Genomic DNA, 24,906 nt, shown 5'->3' with positions numbered 1-24,906 from the left:
TTTGGTTGCAGCCATCATTGTTGTTTGGCGGACCCAGGCTGGGGATTTGAACTCGCCATCTTAGGTGTATGTGCCTGGCGCCCTACCTGCCTGAGCCACAGGTGCCGAGCCTTCAGAGAACTTTCTAAAGTTAAAATGATCACCTCTGGGGAGCAGAAAGGGCATTTTAGCATAAGCTTGAGAGTTGAAAGGTGTTCAGAAAAGCTTTGTAGCAGTACCCTGGGAAGGGCAGGTGAACAGTGAGGTGATATAAGGACAATCAGCCAGGGGCCTAGTTGGATGAGACTCCAGGGTGGGTGAGTCTTGAGTGCGGCTGTAACATTCTCCAGCGACTTTCTGCCTAAGGGAGCACAAGTGGCAAAAAGCAGCTGGTGGTAATGATTAAGCTTAGCGATCAGCCTCCTAGGGGCCAGATGGTTAAGGGAACTGGAAATGTTGACGAGGACAGCATGGGAAGGCTGATCGCTGTACGCAGGTGAGACAGAGAGTCCTGGGAAGGAAAAAAGGAAGAAGCTGGGAATGTTGAACCTCCAGAAATCCCAGTTCAGGCAAACACATCTTAAACAATTACAACAACAACATGTTTTAGGTGTGGGGATGTAATAAAATGGTTTCAACTTACTGCCATTCATGTGTTCTGGGAAGAAAGACAGTAAAATGCATAGAATGTAACTTAGTAGAGAAAACTAGCAGAGGTGGAGAAGAACTTACAATCTGAGCTGTGTGTTCCAAGTGTAAGAGCACTCTAAGCGCTAAGCAGGCTGACAAAAGGGGTATAGACCTGGCTTTGGAACAAGTCCCAATTACCTTCAGATGAGGGGAAAAGGGCCAGACTGTACTACTGACTCACTGTTTGGCAAGCCATGTTCTACCTCCCCTGATTATGCCGAATGCAGACTTTGGGGTACTAGATAGTTGTTATGCTCTGGACCATGTAATGCTTTCAGATGTTCACTGGTATAACAGGTATTCAAAGAAGAAAAAATGGGACATTTGTTGGCAAGGGGCCTAGACTACCCAAACTTTATACCCGTAAGCAGCTTCGAGGCCAGGGCCAATTCTCTTGGCCCCAGTCTATTATGTGATCATTAAGGGATCCTACAGAAAATGCAAACCTGACTAGCATACACCTTCTGTATGAGATAGGGCCTGGATACAGACAACCACAGGGAGGCTGAGGGGCGATCTCTCCATGTGAGATGGGAGCTTCTGTAGGAGGATGGCTAGTGCTGCAAGATAATGACGCCACATGGGTCACTGGGATGGATGTCGAAATCCTCAGATGATGTTACTGCTGGAGAGTGGTAATGAAGATCAGAGGGTGGTCCTGGGGGGGTGTGAGAGTGACTGATGGAAGGATGTAGAGAAGATGACATATTCTGTACATTGGGAACCTGACTAGATGATGGTCAGTTTTCTAAAGACTCAGGAGATTTAAGAGTAAAATGACCTCCCATTTATCCTTCTCGTTCCACTGGGAGGACAGGCTGTGGTGAGAATGCAGGCAGGTGGCACGTGCTATCCTCTGGGGAAAATCTGAGCAGATTAAGGTAAAGATATGAATATACTTAAGACTAGGCTGAAATTTCTGTACAGTGACTTGAGTACGTTGCCATCCACAGCAGAAGGTGACAGACTATCAAGATTCACATTGAGTAAGAGGCTGAGGTGGCAGAGGGTTATAGAGACGCAGCAATATGGAGATTTTTGCCCAAAATGTTTTGTGTAGGTAAGACGGACAGAATAATAGTCAAGATGCAGATTAAGTGGAAAGTGAAGGCAGAGCTCGTGACCAGAGGGAGAAAAGACCAAACTTCCATGTTCTCATTCATTCCCTCATTCACTGAATATTTACTGCATGTTCTAAGATTAACCATATGCACCTCTAAATGTATGTCCTGAATTCTAAAAGCAAGCGGCACCTCAGAGTGGAGATAGACGTCTTTAAAGAGGTAATTAAGTTAAAATGGGGTCCCTTGAGTGGGCCCTAATCCAGCATCACTGGATCCTTACAAGGAGAGGAGATGAGCACATAGACACACACCGAGGGAAGACCTTGTGAGGACACGTGGAGAAGACAGGTATCTACAAGCCAGGGAGAGCGGCCTAGGGGGAAACCAGCCCAGCTGACACCTTAACCTCGGATTTTTAGCCTTCAAATTGTCAAGAGAATAAAATTTTATTGTTTAAACTGCCAAGTATGTGCTACTTTGTTACGGCAGTGCTAGCAAACTAACACACATGCCCACTGTGTGTGGCAGCAATATTCTGAGTGGAATATGTATCAGGAGTGACACAGAGCCTTCTTCATAAGGTTGTATAGGAAGGGAAACAGCTTAGTGTTTCTAGTCCTTGCCCACTGCAAGCAAAACCCTTCTCTCCAGTGTCACCTGACATCACACCAGAGCTTCAGCTCTCCAAGCCACCAGAAGTCCAGCTAGAGAGGGAGCAGAGGCTGATTCAAGGACGGGGGTCCCCTAGCTGCATGGTGAGAACATGACATCACTTTTCCTAGTCCTGACCATTTTCTCTGAACAGCAAGAAGAATTAACAACAAGAAAATGGAAACTATGAAAGAGAAAGTGTTATTATAATTGGAACCCACCTCTACTTCTCTCTAGGTAATTATAAGCCAGAGAACACTGGTGAGATGTTGAAACCTATTTCTGAAGGACTGTATCTTGAAGCCTCTGGCTTCTCTAAAAACTAGCAGATTGGTCTAAATATAGCAGCAGTTCTCTCTGCAGGAGATTCCTGGATTCCATGGATACCTTCATGCCAACACTAACAAGCAGTGGGCTAACAGCGTGAAACGAGAGCTCACCGTGGCAGCCTCCGTGTTTGTCTTCCATGTCGCTCCATTTTATGGCTCTGAGGTTACCGGTCCAGGATGCGTTTGGCATAGAGCCAGGGACACCTGTGATGTTGGTAAAGAAGAAGGCAGAGAGGAGAGCCGTGAGAGGAGGGCATCGATTTCACCAAGTAAGCCTCCAAGGCCTGCTTCTTGGCTTTCAGCATTCATGCCGTTCACATTTCACATGGGCGGCTGTACCCTGATCCTCCCGTCTTCTGTTTCTTCCAGCTGGTCTTTTGATCAGAAATGTTAGTTGCTGGTTCATTATCTAATTAGTACGATATCTCATTCAATCAACATTTGAATCAATATACTAATACAATTCCAATCCATGTGATGATATCACTAATTAGATGTTAGTGTAATACTTAATTCTGTGAAATGTGAAGAGTCAACCTCAAAGAAAAAGAAAAGGTTGGAGGTGGGGTGCTTGGGGTCGCATTTCACTGAGTCAGGGTTTCCCTGTTACATCACTGCAGACACTTTGGGCTGGATAATTCCTTGTTGTCAGGGCTGTCTTATGTCGGGTGGGATAGTTACCAGCATCCCTGGCCTCTGCCTGCTAGATGCCAAAAGCACCCTTCCTCCAGCTGTGACAACCAGAAATGTCTGGGGACACTGTCAAATGTCCTCTGCCTGAACAAAATCACCCCATTTGAGAAACATTGTGTTGAGCTATCCCCCAAACCGTCTCCATCTCAGTAAATTTCAGGTATGTCACAGAAATCAGAGGGTCCATTTAATCATACAGGATACTTATATTCCAAGATTGTAGCATAAATCATTACTGGCAAAGGAGTGTATGGATATCGGTGCAAATGCAACTGAGTAAGAAATACTGTGCCTCAGGAGAGCTGCACCATTCTTCACCTGTGAGTAATGCAATCTGAACATAATTTTGGTGTAATGGCACTAAAGAAACGCTTTCAGCACCCGCTGAACCCGCCACCTCTCCGCCACACAAACGCTTTCAGCACCCAGATTACAACAGTCCTCTCTTAGAAGATAGGGGTTTTTTTTTTTTTGCAGTTTTTGGCTGGGGCCAGGTTTGAACCCGCCACCTCTGGTATATGGGGTCGGTGCCCTACTTCTTTGAGCCACAGGTGCTGCCAAGGTTTGTTTGTTTTTTAAAGACAGTCTCACTTGGTTACCCAGGCTAGAGTGTTATGTGTCTGCCTAGCTCACGGCAACCTCATCCTCCTGGATCAAAGTGATCCTCCTGCCTCAACCTCCTGAATAACTAGGGCACCTGGCACAACAGCCAGCTAATATTTCTATTTTTAGTAGTGACAGGTCTCACTCTTGCTCAGGCAGGTCTCAAACTCCTGACCTCGAGGGATCTTCCTGCCCTGGCCTCCCAGAGTGCTAGGGCTGCAGGAGTGAGCCACTATGACCTGCCAAAAGATTATTTTTATTTTTATTTTTTGGGACAGAGTCTCACTTGGTCCCCCTTGATAGAGTGCCGTGGTGTCATAGCTCACAGCAATCCCAAACGCTTGAGTTCAAGTGATCCTCTTGCCTCAGCCTCCCAAGTAGCTGAGACTATAGGTGCCTGCCACAACACCAAGCTATTTTTTAGAGACGGGGTCTCGCTCTGGCTCAGGCTGGTCCTGAACCTGTGAGCTCAGGCAATCCACTTGCCTCGACCTGTCAAGTGCTGGGATCACAGGTGTGAGCCACCATGCCCGGCAGAAGATTGTTTTTAAATATTGGTAAGACATACTGTGGTAGGCAGAATAATGTGCCCTGCTCCCCAGGCCCCTAAACAGATAAACAAAGATGTCTACATCTAATCCTTGGAAACGGAGAGTATGTTATGTAGCAAACGGGAATTAAGGTTGCTGATCAGTTGACTTTAAAATCGGGAGATTGTCCTCTAATATCTGGGCGGGTCCAACGTCGGCAAAAAGGTCCTTAACAGTGGAAGAGGGAGGCCGAAGAGGTGGTCAGAGTGATGTGAGAAGGCTCCACGCTTCAAGGAGTGTGGGCAGCCTTGAGAAACCAGAAAAGGCAAGGGAAGACATTGTACGCAGGGCCTACACCAAGGAAGGAAGACGGCCCAGCCAACACTATGGTTTTAGCCTGGTCAGACTTCTGTCCTACAGAATTGTAAGATTCATGTTTAAGTGGCTAAGTTTGTGGTGATTTGTTAGAGTAGCAAGCAGAAAGCTAATACATATAACGAATGAGAAAAAAATCACTCAAGGCAACGGACATCTTAATAAAAACAATTGACAAGACTAATCCTTTTAAAGAAACGTAGTGGAATTAGACTTTCAAATACATTAACAAAAATGTGCGTTGACAGAAGAAAAAAGCTGTTCTTTTGTCCTGATGACACATGATGATATGATGATTGAAATCATACACAGGCCACTCAACTAAAATTAAATTCATCACCGCCTTTCTTGTAACTAACATGGGTCTTCACCCCTACAGGCTCTCTATAAGGCAAGGGTCTTTTTGTCTTTCTACTCAAAGCTTTGAAATTATTTAAGAAAAGTGTTCAAAGATTATAGAAAGTCACTGTTTATTAAACAATATTTCTTCCTATCTCTCTAATTTGCACTTTAATACTTTAAAATTATTTTAGTGTTTACATATCAAAAAGAAGCTTGTTTGTTTTGTCCTTAACACACATTTTAAAATTGTTTATTTACACTTTTAAAAAAAATTATAGTAAAACTTGTCTGGGTTAAATTAAGTTAGGGGGTGGGAAATGGGAGTCCAAAAAGAAAAGAGAGAATCTGGATTGTTTATTTGTCAATGACATTAGCTATGTGTGATTTTTATGACTCTATTTAGAATAAGTAACCGTCTCAGAAAAGTGCATAGAACTTTTTGTGATAAAAGGACCTTTATTTTCTTCCTTTTTCATTCTCATGGGTATTGATCATCTCAACCTGACTGGTACTCAGAAATACATCATTCCATTATCCCAGAGATAACATCATGACATTTATAATTAATGACCTGCTGTCTTTAAAATAAACATGCAACAATTACTAACCTCCTCCTAAGAAAATGTTGAATCTCAACTTCTACCCTTTCTGTTTGATGGTAGCTCTCAAACATGTCTCTGTTTAGATATTATTCATGCATTAAAAATATACATTTTTAAAAGCAGAAGTGGGGAGAAGGGCAAACCCAGACCTTCTACTTTGAACTCTACTTTGTCTTTTTTGGCCAAGAATCCTGAGGCTGAGAACTATGTGGCAGGAATGGGTGCGCAGACCTGGTACATCAGCATCACCTGGGGCTGGTTAGAAATTCTCAGTCTTGGGCCCAACTCTGGATCTCCCACCCCCAGATCAGCATCTTCACAGATCACCAGAGGATTCCTACACGATGGAGTGTATGAAGCTCCGAGCTATAGGAAGTACTGTGAAGAGGACACAGCCTGTTCTGGGCAAAAACAGAACCTTCCCTTTATCCTCTTTTTGAAATCTTTCCCTTAAGCTTTCATCAAGTTTCAAGGTTAGTCTCTTCCTAACTCGCCCAGTCTCACTCAAAATCTGCTCTATTTTTCCATCCTTGGGTTAATTTAACTAACTTGTTCCCACTTCTGGGAATATGTGCATTTTAATAGACCTCTCCAGTCACCCCCTGGAAAGACATGAGGCCACCTGCTACAGAGAAAAGCCACACTGAACAGAGGGTCCGTTCTCATGGTGCCTTTGACATCATAGCCCTTGGCTGTTGGGAGAGTCCCAGTGTTAACAGAATAAATGAACTCTCATTCCCAGTGTAACTCTTAAGTGCCATGAAGGTCGTTAGCTTGCCTGTGTGTCAGACAGACCTGGTTGCTGCCTTAATTTCCCAACAGGCCTTGGTAACTGAAGGTGTCACTGTGTTCTACTTCTCAGCATCAGAAAGTGTTTCTTCTACCTTGCTGGCAAGCACCAGCCCCCATAGCCACCAGTCATTCATGCCTAGATCAACAGGCTCAGGGAGCAGCTAAAACTTTCAATGACATTTCCGATCACGACTCAATTTTAATATGTTGCGGTGATCACTTGGTTATTATTTCAAGGAGATAACGGCAAGTTTAAGACTGAATTCCACAAATGTACAATGTACCCACTGCTCAGTCAGTAATTTAATTTGCCTTGGTTAAAAGATATGTGGAGACCCCAAAGCTGCCAATCATACCACTTCTGCCAACAAACGGTTTCCTCCTACTCACCAAGAGCCTCTGCTATGCCTGACTCTGTTTCCTGATTTTCTTCCAGTGATCGACCTCAGGATGAATTCCCTGATGGACTAGACACTGGCACGGGGATTACAGAACTTCTGTTCCCATCCCAGTTCTGTCATTAACCATCTGGCTATCCGTGGGCATCATGGAATGTCTCTGAACCTCACCTCTCAAATGAAGTAGGTAAATTAGATCAGTGGTTTTCAACCTGTTAGATTTCTTTTTTAAATTAATTGATTTATTTTTTGAGACAGAATCTCACTATGTCACTCTCAGTAGAGTGCCTTGACATCATAGCTCACAGCAACCTCAAACTAATGGGCTTAAGCAATTCTCTTGCTTCAGCCTCCCGAGTAGCTGGGACTAAAGGTGCTCACCACAATGCCTGGCTAGTTTTTGGTTGCAGGTGTTATTGTTCTTTAGCTGGCCCAGACCAGGTTTGAACCCTCAGCCTCTAACCACTGAGCTACGGGCACTGAGCCACAACCTGTTAGATTTCAACGCATAGGAAAACAAAAACAAAAACAAAACATTTTATACCATCTCTGTCCCACATACGTATATAAAACAAACAAAAAAACCGTTTCACAAAATAATACTGAAGTTTATTACAGGCAATGCATGCAACTTAGTTATTTCTTTATTAATGAATGAATGACTGAATGAGATAGAGCCTTGCTCTGTCACCTGAACTGCAGTGCAGTGGCACATTCATAGCTCACAGCAACCTCCAACTCCTGGGCTCAAGTGATAATCCTGCCTCAGCCTCCTGAGTAGCTGGGACTACAGGTGTGCACCACCACACCCAGATATTGAAAAAATTTTTTTGTAGAGACAAGGTCTCATCATATTGCTCAGGCTGATCTTGACTGATCATAGGCTCAAGTCCTCCACCTCAGCCTCCCAAAGCACTAGGGTTACCGACATGAACCACCACACCAGGCCCTTGTTTATTTTATGCTACTTTTTAGGCTAGATTCACTTAAAATTTCTGGTCAAAAACTACTGAAGTGATTTCTATATCCTCTAATGGGATATAACTACGATTTGAAAAATACTTGACCTGGTTCTTGTCCCGTCCTGCGGGACACAGTTATTCGTGGGGCGAGGGGGACCCAGCCTGAAAAGAATGGGTGAGAAAGAGAAAGCGAGACCAAGCAGATTCCTTGTCAAGGTCTGTTTAATGGAGGTAATAGGTCAGTTTTTAAAGCACTCAGAGAAAGACAAGAGGTGGGGCAGAGGAATGCGGGAGTTAAGGCTTGAGCTGAAGCTTGCATCAATCTCCTGCTGGGAATGTAAACGATGTGTCTGAAACATTTTATGGCTTCTCTGGGAAGAACAGCTCCTTGTCTGATAAGGGAAAAGCAGCTCCTTATCTGATAAAGGTTAGCACACTCTCGGGGGTGGGGATGGGCGGCCATCTGGCGTCATTTGGCTCCTGACAGGTTCTTATATTATTATTGTTGCTGTTATGATTGCTGTTACAATATTATTGTTAGGATTTTAGGAGGCTAGTTATCAGATACATGAGTATGAGTCAACCCTCGATTTACAAGTCTCCTAGGGAGGATTATTTTTCATTATTTCTAGGATAGGGCAAAAGGAAGATGCCAATATTATCAGAGAAAACATTTTTAACTATAAAATCCAATTCTCTCATTTGCTCTTCATAGGCTTATATAAACAAAATATTTGAGACAAAGTTTACAGAGTAACCAGGAATGTTTTTCTTGGGGCTCAGCCTTTATTAGTCAAATAATCGTGTTTGTTGAATAAATGAATATGATTCTTTGAAATGCAAGCTTTATTTACATTGACGGGACTTTCTGCTGCTTCTTACACAGTTGGGTTTCATTTTGGAAGCACTATGTGTGCCCACTATTATTTATTAAGTTCATATTCATTTTTACTTATTAAAGAAGCAAGGGATTTTGGTTTTAAATGTCCAGTAGTCAATGCTGATGAGAATACATTGAAAGGAATTATTTATTTATTTTTTTAGCTGGCTCAGGCTGGGTTTGAACTGGCCACCTTTGGTGTATGAGGCTTGGCACCCTGACCACTGTGCTATGGGAGCTGAGCCGGAATTTCTTTTTTTTTTTTGCAGTTTTTGGCCAGGGCTGGGTTTGAACCTGCCACCTCCGGCACCGGCGCCCTACTCCTTTGAGTCACAGGTGCTGCCCGAGCTGGAATTTCTTACATTGTAAGGGTGGTGATGTAAATTGATGGTAGAAAATCAGTTTGGAAACATGGAGGAAAAGTCACTTTGATTCTTTAACCAATGTTTTCGAAATAAGAAAAAAATTTTTAAAATGTGGAAATCTGTATACTTATGATATTATTACACATAATGACTCAGACTGGCTTTTAAATCAGATAGATGAAATTTCAAATCCCTCTTTGCTATGATGTTTTGTGACTTTGAACAGGTAGACATGGTATACTAATCTTCAAAACCTCACTGAGTTTTGTTAGGATTAAATGAGATAATGTATATTTTGTATTTTGTAACACCTGGCATACATGATTACTCAATAAACGGTTGAAACTATAATCCCTCTATTAAAATCATGGGAACAATGTATCTGTGGAAGAACCTGCTTTTTTATCATAACCAAAGGCAGGTCTCTCAAGCTTAGCACTACTAGCATTTGGGCCGGGTAATTCATGGCTGTGAGGGGCTGTCCTGTGTGGGATAGGGTGTTTAGAAGCATCCCTGTCCCCACCCACTAGATACCAGTAGCAGCCCCCAACCCAGCTGCGACAGCCAAAAATCTCTGCAGAGATTGCCAGATGTTCCCTGAGGTGCAAAATCACCCAGGGTTGAGAATTACTGATCTACAGTAAAAAAAAAAAAAAAAAAAATAGAATATGAAATTGTATGCTGTTAATACAGGCAGTTCCCGAGTTACAAACATCTGACTTATGTACAACTTGCACTTTTAAACTGAGGCCATTACAAGTAGTAGGTAAATGTGCCTGTTCCAACTTATATACAAATTCAACTTAAGAACAAATCTACAGACCCTATCTTGTTTGTAACCTGGGGACTGCCTGTACACCGTGTACAAATATTTGCATGTGAAATGTAAGCGGAAGAAATACCAATTTTTTTTATTTATAAAACTTTAATATTATACAGCTGAATCTTATTTTGTTGATTCAGTAACTGTGCTTCTTAATATTCTACAAAAGAGAATTTAACAAAAGAAAAAACACATAAGATGTTCGCTGCTAATTATCTTTAACAACGAAAAATTGAAAATTACCCACTGGCAGAGAAATTTAGCGTTAAGCAATTTGTAGCCTCTTTTTTTCTTATTATTAATTTTGGTCCTTCTTAGAAGTAAAAAGATATATATTTGTTTTTACCTACTACTGGTTCCTAAATCACTTAAGACTTTTAACACATGAAATTTACTAAAAGTGATCCTGTTTTGTTTCATGTAGATGTTTTCTAGGGTTCCACAGTCCCTGAGACAAGGGCGTAGCATCCTCTATATGACATCTCTGCATTCCTCTCTGATAACTGCCTTTGTTGGAAAAGATGGAATGAAGAAAGTAAGGAAAAACTCAGAATTTTAGGATCAAAAAGATATTAGAAATTTCCTAATATCTTCCCTACCCTGTAAGCTACAGCCTAGAAAATTTAAGTGAATTGCCCGGGGATATGGATATGCTCAATAACTTGCTGACTTTGTTTCAAGATAATTTACTCATTTAAAGTGGGTCCTTGAAAGCCTGCTAGGGTAGTCACTAGGGCTAAAGGCATGGCTGGAGCGTTCGTAAAAGATTTCAGCCCAGGGTATCCAGAGGATTCCTATTTATTAATATTTTTAGTAGCAGCCCAAACACCTTTACGTTCCAGGACAGTCTTCTAGTGAAGAATACAAAAGTTCAGTAGAATGTTTTCTATTACGGCCAATTTTAATGAGGTGGTGAAGCAGCCTGATACTGTTTCCTTCTTTCTTCCACTAAACTAAGACATTTTTCCACAAGCCTTCAACCTCATGATTAACCTGAACCCCTTCCAACAATGAAACTGTGCAGTACAAGAGCTCCCAATGAATTTCCAATCTATCAGCAGTTCTTCAAGTCTTATCTGGTGGGCAATAGCGTGCTCCGACACGTGCCCTTTGCTCCCCTTTGTTGTCACAGCTGTTGGTCAGGTGCTGGACACCTCTCACTGGACTATTTTAACTCCCTACAAACAGCTCTCTTTGCCTGAAGTCCGCCCACTTCATTGGCAATACCACCAGATGGCTTTTGCTCTAATCAGCATTGATCCTGTTGCTTTCCTCGTTAGGGGGTGCAAATTTCTTTGAATGGTTGATTCTGTGTCTGATGGCTAACGCCAGCTTGAGATGCCCCAAAGTCACTCACCCACAAATAGACATAAGCAAACTGAGACTTGTCATCCATCCTAGACTCTTCTATGGGCACCTGTGCTACCTCTTATTAGAATTCTGATCACTCACTCCATTTCTCATTGTATATTTCTGCTTTTGCTCCCTCAGAACACAATGGACCAGCTTAAAGCTTATTATCTCTTCCTCAAAAGCTTGCCTCTAAACTGTTATTTCTTTTGCTTCAAGCAGACTACCTCTTCCAGCTTATCAGAATCATAACTTGGTGAGATCTATCACTTCAATGGTACAATCACATTCTGGCCAGAAAATACCAAAATATTGACCACTGCACGCAACAGTTTTTACAGTCTTGCTCCCTGCTATGTCTTAAATATGTCCCCCATAGTTCATATATTGGAAACTTAATCCCAATTTAATGGTGCTGAAAAGCAGAACCTTTAAGAAGTGATTCAGTCATGAGGGCTCTGCAGTTTGCAACCCTGGGTTCCAGGCCTTATCTTTCAACACTGCCCACCTCACCATTCATTACTATTCACATACCCAACTGTTCTGCCACCCATCTGGGAATTCCTGAATTGGTCTTCCATTCACCTTGTACCTTGGCTTATGAAAATGCCTATTAGCATAAGAAAATAATCTTATGGGACTAAAATCACTAAAGTTAAAACCCTAAGATAGTGGCTCTTTTTGTATTTATCAAGTTGGCAGAGATGTACAAGATGATAATGCCCCACTGTGGAGAAGGTAGAGTGAAATGGAGCTCCCAAACTTGCAAGCAGAAGAGTAAAAATGGTGCAGATTTTAGGCTGGGAGCAGTGGCTCATGCCTGTAATCTTAGCACTCTGGGAGGCCTACGTGGGTGGATTGCCTGAGCTCATGGGTTCAAGACCAGCCTGAGCAAGTGTGAGACCTGTCTCTAAAAATAGCTGGGCATTGTGGCAAGCACCTGTCATTCCAGCTACTTGGGAGGCTGAGGCAAGAGGATTGCTTGAGCCCAAGAGTTTGAGGTTGCTGTGAGCTACACTCTACCAAGAGCAAAAAAGTGAGACTCTGTCTGATAGACCATTAAGCAAAGAGACCTGGTATATAAAAACCTATAAAGACATGTAAATGTATATTTTTATATAAACATGTAGACTGGGAGGAATATACTAAAATCTTATCTCTGAGTATTTAATGTATTGATGATTTTTATTTTAGTTTTTATAATTTTCTGTATTTTCTTCATTTTTAAAAGGTTATTTTTCTGACCATTGGGAGGTAGGCTATTTTTTAAAATTTCTTAACTACTACTTAATTTCTTTTGTAACAGAATTTAAAGGTACATTCCCAAAATTAAGTAGAAAAAAAATATTTTATACATGATCCTGAGAAGGGACTCTAAGAAAGGGGATTCAAGGGAGGTGGGAGAAAAACCTGGTCTGCAGAACCAGGAAGTCTCGGAGCCTATAAGAGTGAGGATACGAGTAACCTAGGTAACCAACGACCAATAAAAAGGGATAATACTGCCTGGAGTTATGGAGAGGCCAATGAAAGACTTGTAACGAATTCAAACAGTATTTATACTAACCCTGCAGACCTTTGCTTCTGTCTCTCTCATCTTTTCTCCTTCTTGAAGGGACCTGCTTCCAACTCTCTTTGGAAGTGCTCTAAACTTTCTCTTTGTTCTTCCTAAATAAAGTCTCTCTTTGTTACCCTGAAACTTGTGCAGGTTGCTTTTGCTCTCTATCCACATTGCCTTTGCCATTCCAATTTTATTTTCAGGTTCCACTCGCTTTTGTTTTTGATTCCCGCTGTGCCTGCCTTGAACTTTCTAGCTCAGTAGAGTAATTGAACCAGGTTAGCTGGGTTCAGGGAAGTGAGACCTCCAACTCCCAGCAGATCCCAATAGAGATCTTGGTTTTATCAGATGTTTCCACTAAACAGGAATATATTTTGATTTGTTGTGGCAAACTGCAAAAAAATGGAGGCATAAATGTGTCCATTGCTAACACACAGACCCTGGTTCACTACGACTTTGCAACTTGCCATTAAGAAGTGGAAAATGTTTCACCACCTCTTGAATATGGGCTTGGCTATGTGACTTGCTTTGGCCAATGGGACATTAGCAAATGTGACACAAACAGAGACGTAAAAAACATTGTTGACTAGGGCTTTCCTTTGCCTTGAGGTCACCAAGGGAAGCAGCCCCAGCAGCCAGCCAGAGAATGAGAGCGTGGGGGAAGGGGAGAAGGCCTGGTCAAGAGAGTGATGTTATCCAAAACTTTCCAGCCCTTGCCGAGCCGGCCTTAATCAGAAGTACTCACAGAATCATGGAAATCTTTTTACAAGCCACTAAGTTTAGGGAGTTCTTTTGCTACCAACAAAACGTTAACTGATTTTGTTTTTATAAGTAGCTGTCAGGTGCAAATGGTAAGGAATGCAGGCGAGTTAAGTCCGTAAGTTAATAGATTCCATGCTTCTGCTTTTATCTCTAACGCTGGCGTAAATCTCTGTCAAGTCACTCTGGCTACACATTAGAATTATTTATGAAACTTTGAAAAAGTACCAGTGACTGAGCCCCACTGGGCTGGGGCCCCGACGTTGGTTTATGTGGTTTTAAATGTTCAACATGATGGTAATGTGTAGCCAGGATTGAGAATACTTGTTCTTCAGAACAGTCTTTTATTGAACATCTCTTCACAGGGATAATACTTTATTATCTATGCTACACTTCTAAAACACCAAATGTTGAGCCTCCGTAAGGAGTTTATTTTTCAACAAATTAAGCAACTTTATTTTTAAGTTTTGGAAATTTTAAAAGTATAGAACAGTTGGAAGGAGAAGCCGGTTGTTTACTTTCCACCTCCCACAAATTAGCTACTGTTAGCCAGTTGATACATTTACCTTGTGTATCTTTACTTTTTTCCTCTTAAAACTACTATATTGGCTTGGCACCTGTGGCTCAAGCGGCTAAGGCGCCAGCCACATGCACCTAAGGTGGCGGGTTCGAATCCAGCCCGGGCCCGCCAAACAACAATGACGGCTGCAACCAAAAAACAGCCAGGCATTGTGGCAAGCACCTGTGGTCCCAGCTACTTGGGAGGCTGAGGCAGGAGACTCCGTTGAGCCCAGGAGTTGGAGGTTGCTGGGAGCTTTGATGCTACGGTACTCTACCAGGGGGACAGCTTGAGGCTCTGTCTCCAAAAAAAAAAAAAAAAACTACTATATTATTCCATAAGTTATGAAAAGCTGGACACTGGTTATTAGAATTAATTCAAATAATGCATAAAAGTGCAAAGAATAAAGATCAAGTTAAAAATAAAGCTACAAAATCTCGTACCTACCATTAATATTATGAGAACATTACTTAAAAACATAAAAGACTATGGCTTATGCCTTTCCCTTCCAGCCTTTTTTCTTTTTTGTTTGCAGTTTTTGGCCGGGGCTGGGTTTGAACCGGCCACCTCCAGCATATGGGGCCCAGCGCCCCACTCCTTTGAACCACAGGCGCCACCCTCCCTTGCTGCTTTTAACATCTGGACTGAGGCTGTGCTTCCCTTGTGGCCATGTGTGGTGTGCTGAGCCTCTTATTTCTAGGACAATTGTGAATAACAAAGTTTTCTTTCAATGGCAAAAACAGAAAAAAACAGAAAGTAAAAGTTTATTTCATAAAGCACCTTTTTGCACAAACACTTCCATGATACTTTATGACAACAGCATAACTACTAACAGCTGCCTAACCAGTATGAACAAAGATTGCAAATGACCTTTCCTAAGCACCTTTACCTTTGAGATTAATTTGTGAGGTTTCCTTCAGTTAAATGAGTCCCGGCATCACTTATGTACATGTTTATCACTTTGATGGGTTTGGGAATTGGAAAACCTGTTTGCTTGGGACTCAAGTTTTATTGGGTTTCAGAAACTTGGGAGATTCTGCCCAGAAACTTGGCTGTCCTTGGACTTCAAGTAGTAAGCTTTTTCCTGCCATCTCCTTATTTAGATGTGTTTGTTCACAGCTCGAATTTTGCATTTCCATGGCCATTTCCTAGGTTTTATGTGACTGTTTGGAATAAAAGCACAGTTTTGATTTTCTTCCTAGGGTAGGGTCCTCCCTTATTGAAATAATAGAGCACAGCATGCCCTGTACTGTTTTGTTTGTTGCCTAGGGAAAAGTCTTTAATGACTCCACTAGACACATTTTCATCTTGCCCTGCACACAGCGCCTGCTCTACCTTCAAAACAAGGCACTGAGGCTACACCCAGTTGGATGGTATTCAAGAATTCATTTGCAACTTGTAAAACCTTCCCTCTGATTCCATGTGAGAGCAGTCAGATAAAAAAAATCATGCTCACTTAAGACTGTTGTCTAATTTTAACCCCTACTTATAATCCAAGATAGGTCAAAAGTTTTGGAAAGTCAGTGGTAAATTCCACTTGTAGCTGCAAGTACTGGGTATATATAGGTTGCTAATTTGGGGAACTAAGTCCCTATCTATAGCAAGCCTAATGTCTTATACAGAACAGCAGGGCAGTTCTGTTCATAGTCTGACTCTGTAAATATAAAAATACCTAAATAAACTTTTAAAAGAGAAGAAACATGGGAGAGAGAGCCTTTCAATGTGCCTAAGATTAGTAAGGGGCCCTCTCCATTGCTCTGCCTCCTGCAGTATGCAAAAATGCGGGAAAGCAGGCCAGGCAGATGGCTCACACCTGCAGTCCTTGCACTATGGGAGGCCAAGGTGGGAGTATCCCTTGAGCTCAGGAGTTCGAGACCAGCCTGAGCAAGAGAGGCCCTCCCTGTCTCTACTAAAAATAGGAAAAATTAGCCAGGCACTGTGGAGGGCACCTGTAGTGCCAGCTACTCGGGAGGCTGAGGCAGGAAGATTGCTTGAGCCCAGGAGTTTGAGGTTGTTATGAGGTAAGCTGATGCCAAGGCACTCTAGCCTGGGCAACAGAGTGATACTCTGTCTCAAAACAAACAAACACACAAAACAGGAAACCTTGGCCTGGTACTTCTTCTGAAACATCAATTTAAGCTGCACATTTGGGTGAAAAGCTCTGGCCTTCAAGTGGAAGGTACGCAGTAATACAAAAACAGACAAGTTAAATTTATAGGTTGGGACAATTGTTATTCTTGGAAATGTTATAGTGGACGGGAATCCTCAGGGGTTTCAAGAATACTAGGATATGGCTCGGCGCCTGTGGCTCAAGTGGCTAAGGCACCAGCCACATACACCTAAGGTGGCGGGTTCGAATCCAGCCTGGGCCCACCAAAACAACAATGACGACTATGACCAAAAAATAGTTGGGCATTATAGCTGGTGCCTGTCGTCCCAGCTAACTGGGAGGCTGAGGCAAGAGAATCGCTAAAGCCCAAAAGTTTGAGGTTGCTGTGAGCTGTGACGGTATGGCACTCTACCAAGGGTGACAAAGTGAGACTCTGTCTCAAAAAAAACAAAAAACAACAACAAAAAAACTAGGAACCATGGTTTCTAAATAAGGAGGGTGTGACAGTTTAGTGATCTGTTCAACTCATGATACGTGCAGTTTTCTGTAGGTAGTATTCTATTTCAATAAAAATACTTTTAAAAGTGATAGAGTAGAGAGGAATGCAATATTTATATATTAATAGCTTCATAAAATAAAACACGAGACTTTAAAGAAATATTGACCTCCTCAGTTCCTCACCTTTGCACCTTTCTCCTCTGTCCAAGGCCATTTTAAGAACTGTAAACAGTGTAACAGTTATTTCAATTTTTTTTAGAAACTCTGAATTATGTACATCTGTAGATCAGGACCAAGGACTAATATGTTTGATTTATAGGAAAAGATAAACCCTTGAGCCATCTACAAGTCTAGACAGAGATAAGAAGCCAGAGGGAGGTGCTGTGATGTGCTCCTTACGACACTTATCTATCATGGATTGATGGAAAGGACTGTGATGGGAAGTTTTGTGAGTCACATGTGTTTCCAGAACAGAAGTGGGACACAGTTTGGGTTATTCTTATTCTTTCAGTTAAGAACTTGGTGTTTCTACTATTCAGGTATAATCACTGATACTGAAAAATTACAGGTAATGAAAGTAAACCAAGTTCCATAATTGCATAATTAAATGCAAAAGGCTGTCTCTCTCTCTTTTTTTAGTTTATTATCACAAATTAAAGATACTACTAAAAATGACCCTACTTTTTATAAAGAATGTTAAGAGGGCCATCTGATTTTAATATTCCTGAAAAATAAATAAGTAATATGGTAAAAGAAACGTAGGACAAAAGGAACCAGCACTCAGAACACATTACAGCTGTGATAGGACCTATGAGAAACACATGAAAGGAATTCATAAAAAGAAAAAAAAAGTCAGAATAAGAAGTTGCTTCTCCAGACCCCAGTGGCTATATGCTCAATGATTCTATTCTTATGACATTCTGGGAAAGCATAGGGATGATGAACAGGCCAGGATTTGCCAAAAATTTGGCAAATAGGGAGGGATTGTGCAAGGAGCAGCCTGAGGGAATAAATACTGAGGCTGCTCCTGATGGTGCTGGAGGTTTCGTGACTACACGACAGTCGGAACTCATGGAACCAGACACCAAAAGGAGTGAGTTTTACTGTATATAAGTCTAAAAATAAAAAAAGGAAGATGCTGCAAATTCAATAACAATAAAATGGAATGGATCCCCTTCATGGCACATGGTTACCTTTTAAAAATTATATTTTTCAATATACCTATAGAATTTTCCATTTGATAAATTAATATTACCTTTTTTAATGAAGTCTGAACACTTTCACAGAATCCTGTTGTTAAAATCTGTCTTTTGGTGTTAGAATGCACAGATATTAAAATATTCTTACTGTCCTTTTGCTCTGCTACCTAAGACGTCTCAGAGAAAAACTGTGAAGCATTAAACATATGAAGGTTACTGTATTTAGGCTTAGAAGTCTCATCTTTAAGACCTAGTTCAGTGGTCACATCATGCCCTGCAGACAAATCATTCCATCTTCCTGGTCTTAGTGTCTCTACACCTTCACTGATGAGAATGTCTCTTCCAACTCCAGCACAAAATTACCTATTCCACTTTACAAAATCACTCTGTTGTTACTGACGTAGCTACTCGAAGTTCCTGCCATATCTTCTACTTAATAAGAAACCATCACCACACCTTCTTCTGTGTCCCAGGAGTGGGGCTACTGCCGAGTTATGGAGTAGTAAGTTGTTACAGAGTTAATACTTCATTTTTCATGCTCCCACTCCTACCCCCACCCCCAGCCCAAGATTAGTATCTTTCATTCTTTGGCTGAGAAAACTAAGTTTGGAAGAGTTGAAAGGACTTGTCCGATATCATAAGCTAGACAAAGCGATGATGTGTGCCCCCTGCCCTTTGAGGGAAATGAATCCACCCTCTTCATTCTACCATAGTTCTCAATTCTATGTGGACCGCTGGTAGGCTCTGAAGGTACAGGAGGCCATTTCTAATTCCTGTGACACACTCCCTCTAGCCCTTGCCCCTGCTGGGCCACAGTGGATGGAAGCTGATCCCTATGGGTAGGGCCCTCACCAAAACACCCTGTTTCAACCACATTCTAGGGGAAACAACACTACATTTTTTCTTACTGGGGCAGAGAGAGAGAGGAGATTTGGGTTATCGGGAATTTGTAGGTATGCCCTTTTTAAGATATGTGCACTAATGTAGGATTGTGACTACACAGGATGACTACCTGTGTTTCCTGGTACTGAAGTACATGAATAAATGCCTTTACAAACACCACACGCAGCACAGTAGGTCCCGTGCAGTATTCTGCAGTAATAACCATGCAATATTCTCAGCTACTCAGCCCTCTCACTTCCCCATGCAATGTGAACCCTCGTAGTTTGGAAGCTCAGCGAGAGAATTTAAGCTAATTTTGTCTGAGTTTGCTAGATCCTTTGCAGGACTTTCTTTCTTTTTTTTTTTTTCAGTGTTGTTGATGCAGTACTTTCTACAATCTCTGTATTTGGAGGGATTGCATTTTCTCAGCCCCCTGTTGTACTTTAATGAGTGCAACTGGGTGGAATAAAAAGAACTAACAGTTTATTCTTTCATACAATACTTAATAGTATCAATACTCAGCATTTACCGGCACACCAAGAAAATACTTTCTGGAAATGAGGGGTAAATACAGTGTTCTAAAAATAACCAGAGAGCTGGGGACATTGTGTAAGGGCTCAATGCTCAATTTCCTCATTATGTAGAACCTTAGAGCATAACAGCCATCTCTATACAATGCCTACTATTTCTGGCCTGAGTTCTAAGTTGTACCAGTAATGGCAAATGGATCCAGATATGGGCACAATGCCCAGAGGCAACAGTTTCACTAATGCTACTTGTCACAGTGTAATACAAATGGGAAAATCATTACATTAATATATCATAGAGGGGGAGAAGGGGAGGGATAGAAGTGATTACAGAATTAACAATGGCTGAGCTGGGAGCTATCCCTCCACTGTCTGTTACCTTCACAACAATCTTACAAAATCAGTATTGCGTTTACAGATAGAAAATCCAACAAGGCTCTTACAAGTGATCAAGAAATACAGTAATGTCTCGAGATACAAAATCAATGTCCCCAAATCAGTAGCCTTCATATATACCAATAACAGTCAAGCTGAGAAACAAATCAAAGATGCAAGGCCCTTCATGGTAGCTTCAAAGAAAATGAAATACCTGGAAATATATCTTAACAAAGGATGTGAAGGATCTCTATAAAGAGAACTATGAAACCCTGAGAAAAGAAATAGCAGAAGCCATTCACAAATGGAAGAACATACCATGCTCATAGTTGGGAAAAGTCACCATAGTTAAAATGTCCCTACTACCCAAAGCAATCTACAGATTTAATGCAATCCCCATCAAAGCAACAGTGTCATACTTGGAAGAATTTGAAAAAAATAGTACTTCATTTCATATGGAACCAGAAAAAAACCTGCATAGCCAATGCCATTTTAAGAAATAAAAACAAAACTGGAGACATCACATTATCAGACTTCAGGTTATATACTACAAGTCTACCGTGATCAAAACAGTATGATACTGGCACAAAAATAGAGATACAGATCTGTGGAATAGAAAAGAGACCCTAGAGATGAACCCAGTCACATATCCCCATCCGATCTTAGATGAATCAAACCAAAGCTTATGCCGGGGGAAAAGAATCCTTTTTTAATAAATAGTGCTGGGAGAACTGGTTAGCCACATGTTGAAGACTAAAATTGGACCCACACCCCTCACCACTGGCAAAAATTGACTCTCACTGGATAAAAGATTTAAATTTAAGACACAAAACAATAAAAATTCTAGAATAAAGTATGGGAAAAACTCTTGACAAAATCAACCTGGGAAAAGATTTTATGAAGAAGACCTCTTTCTCTGTTTTTAATCAATAAAGCTGAATCTATAAGCACAAGCTCTGAAGGCATTAGAACTTAGCATTAGAGGACGGCGCCTGTGGCTCAGTGAGTAGGACCTGGCCAGCCAAAGTACAATAAAAAAATAGCCGGGCGCTGTGGCGGGCGCCTGTAGTCCCAGATACTCAGGAGGCTGAGGCAAGAGAATCACCTAAGCCCAAAGAGCTGTGAGCTGTGATCATTTATCGCCCTCATTTACCTACTGTGGGTGATAAAGTGAGACTCCAGTCTCTTAAAAAAAAAGAAATAAGCTTTAGAACTCTGCTTACAATTTATGTTCTCTGGGCCTCCCCCCCCCCGTTCCAGTAGGGGAATAGGAAAAAGTATCACACTGTGAATAGTAAATTGGTTAATGGAATATGAATATTCCATGTATAATGTTTAGAGGTACCTTTTTAAATCCCTTCTCCATTCCAAATAGTCTCCTTTCTTCCTTCATTTTATGTATTTATTTACTTAGTTTTTTGAGACAGAGTTTCACTTTATTGCCCAGGCTAGAGTGCCATGGAGTCAGCCTAGTTCCCAGCAACATCAAACTCCTGGGCTCATGGACCTCCTGCTTCAGTCTCCCCAGTAGCTGAGATTATATGCACCCACTACAATGCCCAGCTATTTTTCTATTTTTAGTAGAGATGGGGTCTAGCTCTTGTTCAGACTGGTTTTGAACTCCTGAGCTCATGGGATCCCTCTCAGAGTGTGGGGATCACGGGTGTGAGTCACCGCACTAGTCTCAATTCCTCTACTTAAGAAAAGAAAAAATAAGCCAATTGACAGGTTTACTAGGAGTCCAATGTTAAGTAGGTTTGAAGATGAAATCAACAGGAAGGCGTTTTACCTTCAGCCAAATCTTAACGTATTTCCATTACTGCATGTTCTCATAGAGCCTTCCCTGTTGGATTCATTTTTCTCCTTAATTTTTCACAATTATAATTTAATTTGAGATACCCTAGTTATTAAGTTTTGTTGTTTCACACGAGGTCTCTCTGATCTTGCAGGGTAGAGTGGATGAGAGGGTATGAACTTTGGGGCAGAAAAGACTCCTGGCCTTGTCACATCACAGCTTGTCAAACTCTGAACAAATTACATAACCAACCTGAGCCTCAGTTAATGTTGGTTTTAGGACATAAGAGGAAGTTCAGAACGTGCTTGAGAATTTATTAGAAAGTAAGGACTGTTTTAATTCAACTTTATCCTTATGAAACATATCTGGAATATATCTGGTGTCTGAGTCTCACGGTAGTGACTGTGACATACTAGCATTTCTTGTCAAAGATATTTATAGAAGTGCCAGAAGAATCTCTGGATGGCTCTAAGGATTTGACTTTTGATGACCCCCAAAGCTATTAAGGATCAGGACAGTACCTGATGAACTTTGAATTTTTAAACATTTGACACTGTACAGCTAAGAAGAGTAAGCAAATGGATGGTAAGGATTCCGAGCCATGCATGAATGTTTTCTTTTCCTTTTTTGTAAGTCCTGCAAACTCCCAACCCTTGTACTGTGTACACCTAGAGGGTCACATATAGGTTTTCTTAATATAGAATTCTTATTAAGAAGTAGGTAAACCATAGCCTGTTGCTTTGCATCCGTTTTCTTCATTTAATTCTCAAAACAACCTTACAAAGTGACTGTACAAAATAAGGCACTGAGGTTTCATTACACAAGGTCACAAAGCTAAGAGAGAGAGAGCTAAAATGCATCGCTGGGTCTGCCACCTTCCTGGGGTATTTCCCCAACAAGTACACTTCGCAAACATCAGTCATTCAGATATCACTTTCATGAAGTCCGCCGTGTCTGATCAACCTCAGAAAGCGTTTCCTTATGCAGACTCACTTTTTTTTCTTTTGAGACAGAGTCTCACTATGTAGAGTGAGATGCCTCTATAGAGTGCTGTGGTGTCACTGCTCACAGCAACCTCAAACTCTTGGGCTTAAGCAATTCTTTTGCCTCAGCCTCCCAAATAGCTGGGACTACAGGCATCTGCCACAAAGCCCAGCTATTTTCTTGTTGCAGTTGTCATTGTTGTTTAGCTGGCCCAGCCTGGCTCACACCCTCCAGCCTTGGTGCATGTGGCTGACACTGTGCTACAGGTGCCAAGCCATGTAGACTCATTTGTGTTCTTACTGGGGGTTGCTTTTTTCCTCAGCAAGGAAAGTCTCTGGATGGAAATGGACAGAACCAGCAGATGCTACAGACCTATAAATGTGCCAGTCTCTGTAAAAGATGGTCTAGGTCAGTGGCCCCCAGGTGAGGAGCATCAGCATTACCCAAGAAATTGTTAAAGACACAAATTCTAGGGCCTGATCCAGACCTGCTGAATCACAAACTGAGGTGGGACCCAGCAATCTGTCTTACAGTCCCCTTAGAGTAAGGTGACCAGATTTTAACATTGGTAAAGCAGGGCACCATTGACGGGAGTGGGGGTGGGGGGGGTTTTAATTAAAAATTTGGTTTATATGGAGCAACAAAAATTTTCATAGAATGCAAAAATAGTATTGTAATTTTTTTTTAAATTTCAACAGAAGTGCAATTTACAAACATAATACGTTAAAAAATTATGTATAGTATTATTTTATTCTTTGGCATATTTGTCATTTGAGTGAATTTTTTTAGTAGATTGCTGTTGTTGTTTAAAAGGTCATGAAATTTTTCACAAAAATTTGTTAAATTATATTTCACACATAAAATGGCTTTCAAAGTCTCAACATTTAATTGTGATTTTTTTTGATGTCCACACTTTATTTACCATAGAAAAAATGCATTCAGTCACAGCATTAGCTCCTGGTAATGACAGCTCATATCCCACAATTTTTAGTGCATTATTGTATGGAACATGGTTTGTTTCAAAATAATGAAATATTTCTAACCATTTGTTCTCTATTGTGATTTTTGCTGATGCCCAAGATTTAACCTTTTCCTTATCAATATATTTTTTTTAATAACGATACCTCATAAGTCATAAGTGTCCCTTTCAAGGCCGGCGCTAGACTTTTTGCTGCCACTATAAAATATAAATAATACGAGTACTGTCTGCTAAATTCATAAAATAAATAAGTAAATTACTTACCTAAATTATCTGAATAGGTGATTTGTTGACATCACTTGTTTAACTAGCACTAGCACGCAGTATGATGTGTATCGTCTGAGAGACAGTTACAAAATGTTTTCGTGGTTGCCAATGCCAAAAAATGCCATTGTTCATCAAGTCCAAACAATGGTGGTTGAATTCTAACAACTGATCAACAACGTGAACTTTGATAAGCAGTTCTCGATAATCAGTTCTCAATAATTATTTGTTATTATTAAAGTTTAACATTATAAAATTAACAAAAATAATATAAAACTCATATATCCTGGTGAAATAGCCACATGGCAGCCGAAAACTGTCTATTCCCTTCCTGTTCTCCCACCATTCCCTAGCTTGTTGTGCATTCCTTCCAAAAATCAGGACTTTTTAAAAATGCCACGGGACGCAGGACAAATTATTAAAAATCAGGACTGTCCTGCCAAAAGCAGGACATCTGGTCACCTTACCCTAGAGGGACTCTGAGGTTTGCTCAAGTTTGAGAATCCCTGCTCTATACACATTACCTTATTTAATACTCATAACTTCTCTGAAATAAAGAAAGGCTCAAAGTAAACTCATGCCGGTGTCATACCATTAACAAATATTGCAAGGAAGGACTTAACTCACATTTGTCTGGCTCCAAAAGCCTTTTTCATAATATCTTGTGGACTCAAGGGAGGATGGAAAGAGATACTTTTATATTATGTAAAGAAAAATAGAGTAGAGATATTTATGTCAAGTAGATAATATGGGTGTTGAGTATCTATTAATCATTATACTATATACTTGATATATGCTTCTGTCAGTTACATATGGCTTTGATACACAATATTTTATTGTTTTAAAGTCATTGAAATGCAATACTATACTTTTGTTAAAAAAAAAAACAAACTGCTGCTTCCAGAAAAAAATTGTCTCATGCAATTGGTAAGGAAATATGGGAGGATAGGCTCGGCACCTGTGGCTCAAGCGGCTAAGGCGCCAGCCACATA

The 24,906-nt window shown here is 41.0% G+C and overlaps 1 protein-coding gene across 2 annotated transcripts in view; it reads right to left on the bottom strand.

The window, feature by feature from the left end:
* LOC100956694 (N-acetyllactosaminide beta-1,6-N-acetylglucosaminyl-transferase) overlaps positions 1-24,906 on the bottom strand; it is an 89,042-nt gene that overhangs the window by 6,424 nt on the left and 57,712 nt on the right. For both annotated transcript variants that reach the window (XM_012804255.2, XM_012804256.2), the window contains exon 2: positions 2,825-2,917. In XM_012804255.2, coding sequence (XP_012659709.1) covers positions 2,825-2,917 — 93 coding nt within the window. The remainder of the gene's footprint in view (positions 1-2,824; positions 2,918-24,906) is intronic.

The sequence above is a fragment of the Otolemur garnettii genome, unplaced genomic scaffold, assembly GCF_000181295.1.
Source record: "Otolemur garnettii isolate 467f Iridium unplaced genomic scaffold, OtoGar3 scaffold00026, whole genome shotgun sequence".
Classification (NCBI taxonomy): Eukaryota; Metazoa; Chordata; class Mammalia; order Primates; family Galagidae; genus Otolemur; species Otolemur garnettii.
The sequence above is the reverse complement of the archived record's forward strand: the minus strand, read 5'-3'. Positions and strand labels throughout refer to the sequence as shown.